The 9,950-nt window shown below is 44.2% G+C and overlaps 1 protein-coding gene across 2 annotated transcripts in view; it reads left to right on the top strand.

The window, feature by feature from the left end:
- The window catches only part of grm8a (glutamate receptor, metabotropic 8a), a gene marked incomplete at both ends in the record, with an annotated part of 1,167,224 nt that extends 1,158,382 nt beyond the window's left edge, over positions 1 to 8,842 (top strand). Inside the window, 2 exons of one of the 2 annotated variants that reach the window (XM_083656991.1) lie at positions 350 to 459; positions 8,784 to 8,842. In XM_083656991.1, coding sequence (XP_083513117.1) covers positions 350 to 459; positions 8,784 to 8,796 — 123 coding nt within the window. The remainder of the gene's footprint in view (positions 1 to 349; positions 460 to 8,783) is intronic. The other variant, XM_083656990.1, reaches the window with a different exon arrangement.
- Between the last annotated feature and the right edge of the window lie 1,108 nt (positions 8,843 to 9,950).

The raw sequence follows: 9,950 nt of genomic DNA on the forward strand, positions 1-9,950 counted from the left end.
TCCATTACAAAATTCCAGATCTTAATTGGACTTGATATTTTGGGCCAGCATTTAACATGATGTACAGTATCCTGATTAAATGCCTGTCAACTGGGCCAAATCGCTCTATAGTTTAAATGTTTTAATGAGAATAATACATTTAATAGTATTAAAGTGAACACATACTATTTTCATACTTTCCTAGGATTTTAATCTCACCCCAAAGCCTTTCAACAACAGGAAATTATCAAATTCATTTTCCAAACTTTTTCCAGACTTCCACCAACAGCTATACACTTTTCTTGCATACACATTTGAGACCCATTTGAAGTTCCTAGAGACTTCTGAATGTTAATGTGTTATAACACAGGCCATCGTGACAGCTGCCACCATGTCGGGCAAACTGTCCCAGAAGGGAGGAGACCGGCCCAATGGAGAGGTGAAGACTGAGCTGTGTGAGAGCATGGAGACCAACAGTGAGTAAGAGCACACTGAGATTTTATAACTATACATATAATAAACTATATCATACATCGTCGATTTTTATTACACAATTGCACAGTATAACAGTGCTTAAATACCTGTACTGTACTGTACAGGTCAAGGCTGAACCAACAAAGAGTAAAAGCACACTCCAGTTTTATAACTCCACACATAATCCATTTTATTATCATTTACCCGTACATGTAAATACCTTTATTAACCTAAATGCATAATTGTAATTGAATGCATATGGTGAAGAAGTCTTATTTATCTGATAGCATGGCAATAGTGAGCAAGAGCACTCTATAGCCACTTTCAGACATGAACTCCGGATCAGGTCAGGGTTGGTTCCCCTGAGCCTGACCCGGGGGATATGTGAAGTGTACCCTTTCAGACATGAGGCATGTTGCTTTCATACATGTGGAGCACCTCCGGGTGTAAAGTAGAGAGGGGGCGGGGTTGGGGGGAATTGTGGCATGACGACTGACTGACCACACAGCTGCACTTCATGCATGAAAGACAGCAGTCTAGGCCAGTGTTTCCCAACCAGGGGTATGTGTACCCCTAGGGGTACTTGAGCAGCTTGTAGGGGGTACTTGGAAAGATTGGGGAATACATTTATTTCCGGTAGGTGTCAACTTACACTAGGCTACTCTGTGAAGAGGTCACGTTCACACATGTCAAACCGCGCAAATCAACTAGCTACAGTAGCATCGACCACAGATAAATGGCTCAAACGTCCAGTTGTTGTCACTCCAGATTCAGGTTTAGGGAAGCTCACTGACAAAAGGAAAAAGAGGCCACGCCCAAACACTGGCCGTTCAGTGACATATACATTTTGTATGGATTTAGGCTACTCGTGCATCCACAGATCCACCACAGCCACAGTTTCCTTACGGTACAAAGTACACGCATGAGTGAGGGGGTTCTAACAGCATGGCAAAACAGCTCAAGGGGTACATAATACAAAAAAGGTTGGGAACCACTGGTCTAGGCTACAGCCTTAGGGGCACTTTACACAAGGACGGTTTCCTATGGTGACGGGGAATTATTTTGTCTTAGTGCCTCCCTTTTAGACGGCGACGGCGAATTTGCGATTAGGAAACAACACATTTTGAAACCACCCTCCAGTGTGGAATTCTTGGTGACGCTCCCCACTGAGCGCTCCATGTAATCGCTTTGACAAGGCTCATTTCAGGAACTCTGACGTGCCTGCACACGCGGCACACGCGATTACGTCATAGCCGTGCGCGAGTTACACAACAACTTCAGTCAGGAAAACAACACGAAGAGAAGCAGACATGGATCTTACGGTTGTGCTCTCGTTGATGTTGCGGGTGCTTACGTGGCAGAACCAGATAATACTGGCAGTAATTCTGTTCAAAGTTTACCGCTGCTGTGAGAGAAGTGTTTTAAAAGGAAGTCGCGGAAGTATTTATAGGCTGACCCAGCACTCTCCAAGTTGTGGAGCGACGAGCAACACCCCGTTGACCATCACACTGCCACCTAGCGACCTGGCATGTACATTACGGCGTTTTCAAAATTCAACAGTGCTCATGTAAACAGGGAGAAGGTGTGAAGGAAACGCTATTGTGTCGTTTCTTCCAGAAACTGTCCTCGTGTAAAGGGCCCCTTAATGGCACAAAGTGAATCACATTCAACAAACTAGCAGACATGCAGAGTCTGATAACAAGTTGCTAAAATAGCCTACATAATGGGCGATAATTGCCCACTAACGTCCGCGCATATAACCGTTTGCGCATAACGCTAATTAATTAAACAACCCTAACTCACGGCCAGATGCATCGATTTCCTCAAGTCTGATGTGGCGAGAGTTCAGTCCTAAAATGCATCAATCCTACTAGAAATATACAGAATACAGGAAGCTAGACGTTTTTACCTTCAAAATAAAATCAATTATTTATTACTTTGTAAACAAAAAAACAGAACAGTCGACTCACTACGGGTTAAAATTTACTTTTAGAAGCCAACAGATATTCTTCCAGTTTATCTCTGTTCTGTATCTTTCGGATCACACACACAAAAACATTACACGTGCATTTACTTTATTTAATTGCCATTGTTGCGAAGGTTGTACCCGGAAGTTTCCGTTTTATACTGACTGACTTGACACTGCTTGGATTTGGTGTTGACATTTTGCGGTTTTGCTGCACGTATCGTTCACAAACGTTGTGTATAATAAACGTGAAATCAACGCATCATGAACGCAACCAGATCCAGATATCCTACCTAGCAATGTCCACTCTGGCAGCAGCGGAGTTTGAAGATCCCCCTGGCAGGAGAAGGGGTAAGAGTGACTGACGAGCAGCGCGCAATTTCCTCCAAATGTTCAACTTTTTTCAGCTTGAGACGCCCAGAGCGCTCCGCCCAAAAACACTAGCCGCCAAGAGCGCTTAAACGCCAGGTGCGGTCCTTGAAAGAGGAGCGCTCCTAGCGTGTCCTTAGAGAATTAATTGCAGAAAGGCGCTGGCTTTTCAAAAACACAGGTCCTGTGTGAACAGTCACTAAGGTTTTATTTTTAAACATATAAAATGCACCTTTTATATACTTATAATATACTGTTACATGTATCAAAATACGCATACATATGGGGAGGTCAAGACTGAACATTGAAGACATGGAAGTTTCATTAATATAATGGTGTCTCTAACTGTTAGCGTGCTTTAATTGATCTCATCCCCCGCTATCCTGGTACACTGATATTTTTATTTTATTGCATGGCAGCAAAAGACAATCAAACAAACTATTATATATTATATATATATAATATATATATATATTTCTTTAGTGTTGTGGCACAGAGGCTGTCTAGTTATCTAGAAAAGAATAGGCTAATAGATACTTCGGTGCAAAAGGCTGGAATTCCCGGCTTCTCCGGGTGCTTAGAGCACACCAGCATGATCTGGCACCAAATCCAGTCAGCTAGGCGTGAGAAGAGAGACCTGCATGTAGTATTCTTGGACCTGGCTAATGCTTTCGGGTCAGTGCCGCATAGTCTGTTATGGGAGGCCTTTGATTTCTTTAGAGTGCCAGGTAGTATAAAGAGCTTAGTTAAAGCCTACTTCTTAGATATTCAACTCTGCTTTACCACAGCAGAGTACACTACAGCTTGGCAGCAGCTGGAGATAGGCATTATGGCAGGGTGTACAATTTCCCCATTAGCTTTTACCATGGCAATGGAGATCATTATTAGGGCTTCAAAATGGGTAGTGGGTGGAGAAAGGCTGCAGGGAGGGCTGCGGCTCCCTCCAATTAGGGCATACATGGATGACATGACGACTATGACGTCAACCACTCCATGTACTAGCAGATTGTTGGATAAGTTAAATAGTAATCTGCAGTGGGCTAGAATGAAAGTGAAGCCAAGTAAGTCCAGGAGTATTTCAATCATTAACTCATTGAATGCCATGGACGGACATGTTCGTCATTTCAATTAGTAACGTAGAGTGCCAAGGACGGACATGTTCGTCAATTGCGTTTTTTGACGGTGGGGCGTCGATCAAAGCCTTCTGCCTCTCCTGTACAAATATTATAGCTATTGGAGGTCTATAACCTATTTTACAGAACCCTTAGGTGGCGACAGTGCTCTCCAGGTTAACAGAAAGGCAGAGAAAAACAGAGAATAAGTCATTGAGGAAACGGAAATCACATCGCATCCGTATGCATCGATATGCATGAAGCGTTTTAACGTTAGATGTGCCTGCAACAGGCAGCAGCCAATCTGCTCCCACAATTGAGGTCCTCCACTGCTGCGACAGCCCATTCGCATGATCATCGTTATTATTCTCAACTGGAAGCATACAGTAGTAGCCGGTGACAAACACACGCGGAAAAAGCTGGATGTCGCCGCGCACCCTTCACAGTGCAGTCAGAGCAAACTCAGCAGAGAGCCACCTCCCATACAGGGAGGAGTGTGCAGTTGAGGCGAGGCGAGGCGGGGCGGGGGGGGGGGGGGGGGGGGGGGGGGAGCAGCACACAGCCACACAACACCCAGACAGACCCAGGCAGCAGGACAGGGTTGGCAAACGCAAGCCAGAATATCCGATGCCCACCAGCAGCAAGAAGCTGCAACCAGCACGCACGCAGGGGCCAGCTAAAATAACCATATATATATGGTTGCAGCTAAAAATATTATTCTGCCAAACAAAATTCCCTGGCCTAAACTGTTTTATTGAAGGAAATTATTTTTGAGGTGTGACTACATTAGAAAAGATTAGCTTCAGAGTCAGTGATGTGCTTGAAATGTTTAATTTCACAAAAGGCCAATTATCTCAGCTTCTAGGAAAAAATTACTGTTTTTGGATGAATCAAGCTATCTTCTCCGGCTCATAACTAAAGAACGGAAAATGGGATCAATAAACTTTTTTTTGCAGATGATAGAATAGAGTCTCATCGTTCTTTGTGTGTGTTCAGTGTTTACAGAGTAATATCACACAATATTCTGTGGGCCTCGAGAAATCACTGAAAACGCTCTGAAACTCTGGCACTGGGAGCGTCCGTTCTCCAAAAGTGGCTGGCACTCAATGAGTTAAAGGGAGGGTAGTAGGTAAGAAGTTTGTTATAAATGATGAGGTGGTGCCTACAGTGTTAGAGAAACCAGTCAAGAGTTTGGGAAGATGGTATGATGCAAGTCTCAGTGATAAGGGACAGTTTGAGGAGGTGAGGCAGGAAATGATTCAAGGTATTTCAAGTATAGACAAGTCAGGGCTCCCAGGAAAGTTAAAGTTGTGGTGTTTGCAGTTTGGATTGTTGCCTCGGTTGATGTGGCCACTGACAGTGTATGAGGTTCCCCTTTCAAAGGTAGAAAAGCTAGAAAGGATGATTAACTCATTCATTAGAAAATGGCTCGGAGTCCCACGCTGCCTAAAGCTGCATTCACACCGACCTATTAAAGTTTGTCGCTGGCGTCGAGTTTACATACAAAGTCAATGCAAACGAGCGATTGAGCATATATTCGCCTGGGAGAATAATCGCTGGGCGTCCGAGCGGCAGAGACAGAGCGATAGGGAGAAAATACGCTCGTCGCTCAAGATGAAATATTCCAACTCGAGCGAAAAATACGCTGGCATCAGTCGCTCGCTGTTCAATGCTGATTGGCTGCCGTGTGAGAGCGAGTCAAGGATCACTCTGGCTTGGAACAAACCGCTGGTTTATTGTGTGGCAACAAACCGCATTGACAGGCTGACAGCTGACATGAAGTGAAGTCTGTACTACCGGTATGCAGCTCGCATTAGGAGCACGCTGATAGGCTTAGCTTGTAAACAATGACGGTGGCTCGTAGTGGACAAACAGCATGACATTGCGTAACGTTATATCCCCCACATGTCCGTCATTTCGTGTGCCTGTTGATGAGCGATTTAAACAGAGCGACAGAGCGATTCCAAAGGGTTGACTTGAGCGACAGAGCGAAAAATAAATATCTCGGTGTGAATGCACCTTTAGCAGTGTAGCCTTATATGGGAAAGGCATATTGGAATTGCCATTATCTAGCCTGACAGAGGAGTTCAAGTGTGTGTGTTAGACTGGAAATGACTCTGACTCAGTCAAAGGATCCAGTGGTTAGGAGTGTAGCGCCCACAGTTAAAACAGGGAGGAAGTGGAACCCAAAGGAGGCAGTACAGCAAGCACAGTCAGCTCTTAGACACAGGGATATCATAGGTCAGGTGCAGCATGGGCGTGGAGGCTTAGGGTTGTGCATAGGGAAACCTGTGTGGAACAAGGCATCAGTAATAGAAAAGAGGAAGATGGTAGTTGAGGAAGTACATAGGCAAGAGGAGGCAGTAAGATGTACTAAGGCAGTGTCGCAGGCAAAGCAAGGACAGTGGGTGAACTGGGAGAGTGTAGAGAAGAGAAAGTTGAAGTGGAGAGAGTTGTGGAGCATGGAGGCCAGCAGAATTAGATTTATTCTAGGGGCTACTTATGATGTGCTGCCATCTCCCCAGAACTTAAATCAGTGGTTGGGCGAGGATGGTGCCTGCCCGTTGTGTTCTAGTGTATGTACACTGAGGCATATACTGTCAGGGTGTAAGGTCAGTCTCTCGCAGGGGCGATACACCTGGCGTCACAACCAGGTGTTGAAATGTTTGGCAGCTGCAGTTGAGGAAAAGCGGCTAGAAGTAAATTCTCTAGTTGCTAGCAAAGAGACTAGACAGATCAAATTTGTACGTGAGGGAGAAAAGATTAGACCAATTAAGGTCAGGCACAAGTTAGGGCAGCTAAGTGTAGGTGGAGCCTGGGAAATGAGGGTTGACTTGAATGAACAGCTAGTCATCCCAGCATATATAGTTAGCACCCGGCTACGTCCGGACTTGTTACTGTGGTCTGAGGTAGAGAAGAGAGTTTATTTTATCGAACTCACAGTCCCGTGGGAAGATCGAGTTGAGGAGGCTTATGAGCGCAAGAAAGCTAGGTATGCTGAAATGGCAGCAGAGGCAGAGCAGCGAGGTTGGAGGGCTCGAGTGCGGCCTGTAGAGGTGGGCTGCCGTGGTTTTGTGGCAAAGTCCGTTATTGCCTTACTAACTGAGTTGGGCATTCGGGGACGGAGCCTGAAACTTGCGGTTAGCAACATGTCTCAGGCAGCAGAACGAGCAAGTGAATGGCTGTGGCTAAGGAGGAAACATGCTAGCTGGGGAGCTCGCTAAGGTAAGATTGATTGTTTGTTGTTGGTCATGATTGACGGTCCGCATCAACAGGGCTGAATCATTGACAGTGGTGGTGTAGTTAGGAATGTCATACCGAACCGACCTGGATAGCTAGGCTTAGATAGTGAGGTAATATGCAGTTGTGCGGTGGTAGCATGGAGGGGGGTGTTTCCAGGACGCTGGATTACACCGTTAAGCCTTCTTGAGGTGTCGTGGGCCTAACTTAACGAAACGTCGGTGAAGGAAGGTGCCCACTTGAAAACCCCAATGACATGCTTCATACTGCTGTTGGCTAGGGTAGGTAACTGGTGATTTGTGTCTTGTTTATTAGTTTGTTAGCCTGTTAGCTTGTTTTATTCTGGATTGGGCTTCTAAATGTGTTTTTCCTCGGATTTTGGCACAAGGGATAGTAACATCTTGTCCTGTGTATTAATTAATATATTATATATATATATATATATATATATATATATATATATATATATATATATATATATATATATATATATATATAATGCTTTAGATCGCTTAGGTTTTTACTTTTACATTAATGAAGTAGAAGCTTAATTTCAGTTCAGCAACAATGACCATTTTTTATGTAAATAGTATGGTATATTGAATGCACATTCTTTTCTCTCTGCAGTGACAGTGAAGACCAGCTTACAGTACATCCATGCCAAAGCTCTATTTTCTGTTGAGCTAGTTCTCCCATGTCAGCAATCTGCAGATGAAATGACAGGATTGTGTGTGTGTGTGTGTGTGTGTGTGTGTGTGTGTGTGTGTGTGTGTGTGTGTGTGTGTGTGTGTGTGTGTGTGTGTGTGTGTGTGTGTGTTGTTTTGCATGTGTGAAATATGTGTCTGGGAATACATAAGCACTGTATGTGTGCAGCCATGCTGTGTTTCTGTACAGGTGCCTGGATAATGGGCCTCGGTTACAGACCTGTACAGGCCAACTGTGCTGTCCTGTCAGCACTCTGTTAGCATCAGTGGAGGAACCAGGTCACAGTTCATTTATTTAGTCATTAGCCAAACCGCTTAGTCGTCTCAGCATGTTGTTTATACTTTGTCAAAAGTTTGCAAATTAATCAGTTCCAAACTATATGTAGCAGGGTACAATTTATTTACGCGACAGTGACAGGCAAAATGCAAGTCACTGCTTCTTCTTTTTTTAGTACCTGACATTTTGCTGCTCCCCAGAAAATATCAATAAAGAGCTTTGGGCATTTTTCATGAGTCGGGGGAGGGGGCTAACATTGAATGCACTAAACATAATGTCTTTGATTCTCCCCATTTAGGACCTTTTCCCATTATTCCAGCAGTATGGCGATACGCAGATGAAAAAAAAAAGGCTTATATGAAGGCATCAGAGTATAACAATAGCGCAGTTAGAGGCCTGTGGTTGCTGCAAAAACATTGACATTTACCATGGAATGCTTGAGGGGACGCGAGACATAATGGGTCTGACAAAAAGTGGACTGTGGCTGTGACACTGTTACATGACCGTCTGTGGCAAAATCTGTTCTCAACTGTACTCTCTCTCTTCCCTTTCTTTCCCCATCTTCTTTCTCTCTCCGTCCCTCCCTCTCTCAATGCACCAACTTCCTTTACTCTCTCCCTCTCTCTCTCTCCCTCTCTCTCTTTCTCTCTCTCTCTTCGCAGCTTCATCAACTAAGACGACATATGTCAGCTACAGCAATCATGCCATCTGAAGGGACCAGAGAAGATGGAGACATGGGATTGGACAGGAGAAGGAGGCATATCACGGGGCAGGGCCATCCCAAAGAAGGAACCATCACTCTCAGCTGATTGGCTGAAGAGCCGACGGACAGACAGGGGCCCCCAATGGAAACCAAGCATGAGACATTTTGTATTGTTCCGCATCAAACCTACGACCCCAGAGAGGTGGGACCACACAAACAGCCAATCGTGGTGCCTGCTTTCCTGCCGCTCACAACTCATCGGTCCTACCATGAACTTAACTGTTAAAAAAAGAGACAACCTGAAAAAAGTGACATGCCACATGACACTGTGGTCGACATTGAGAAAAAAACTACCCAAAAAAAGACAAAGAAAATAAATCATAAAAGAAAAGAAAAAATGAAACCATGTAGACATTATATAAAAAAGGGCAGAAGTGGGAGCGGGAAAGACATTTAACAGATACCATTTTAAAAGATATTTAAAAAGAGAAAATAAGAGAAAACCTATGAGACTCGAACATGTTTGTTGTTATTCTCTACTTGTAAGTATTTTTGTGGTCGTGACGATTTTTTCATTCTTGTCTCACCGTTGTCTGATGGATCGCCTTGCATACTGAGATGAGTGTGTTTCCTCCTGCTGTCTTGGCTAACTGGGTTGTAGCCTTGGGTTGTGAACCTGTAAAATGCCATGGTTGAAGCATGCCAGTTTTTTATACAAAAAGGAGATTTATTTATAATAAAGGAATGTTTTGCAAATGTGTAGATTGGGTGGTTGTGCTTTTGAGAGATGTGGATCTGACCTGTTGAGTTTTTGAGCATGTATGGCCTGTGTCGATATAGCGTCTTTTTTCAGTTATTTCCAATGAGGAGAGAGCGTATGCAGGCGTCTGTGGCCGCTTAGTGAAAGTGTGCTGTGCCTGACGTCATTTTTTAGAGTGCTCCGCCGTTTTTTTGTGTCCGCTCCCAGCGGTTCCAGCTGAAAATATCTGAACTTTTCAGAAATGCACAGGTGTTGAGCGCTCCTTTTCAGGCAACTAATCATATGGAGAAACTAACTAGCTTGCTAGCTGTCATCTATCAAGCTAGCCACTGCTGAGCTAACATTATTTTCAATCTACTTCCTTGC

The sequence above is a fragment of the Poromitra crassiceps genome (assembly GCF_964638095.1).
Source record: "Poromitra crassiceps genome assembly, chromosome: 2".
Classification (NCBI taxonomy): domain Eukaryota; kingdom Metazoa; phylum Chordata; class Actinopteri; order Beryciformes; family Melamphaidae; genus Poromitra; species Poromitra crassiceps.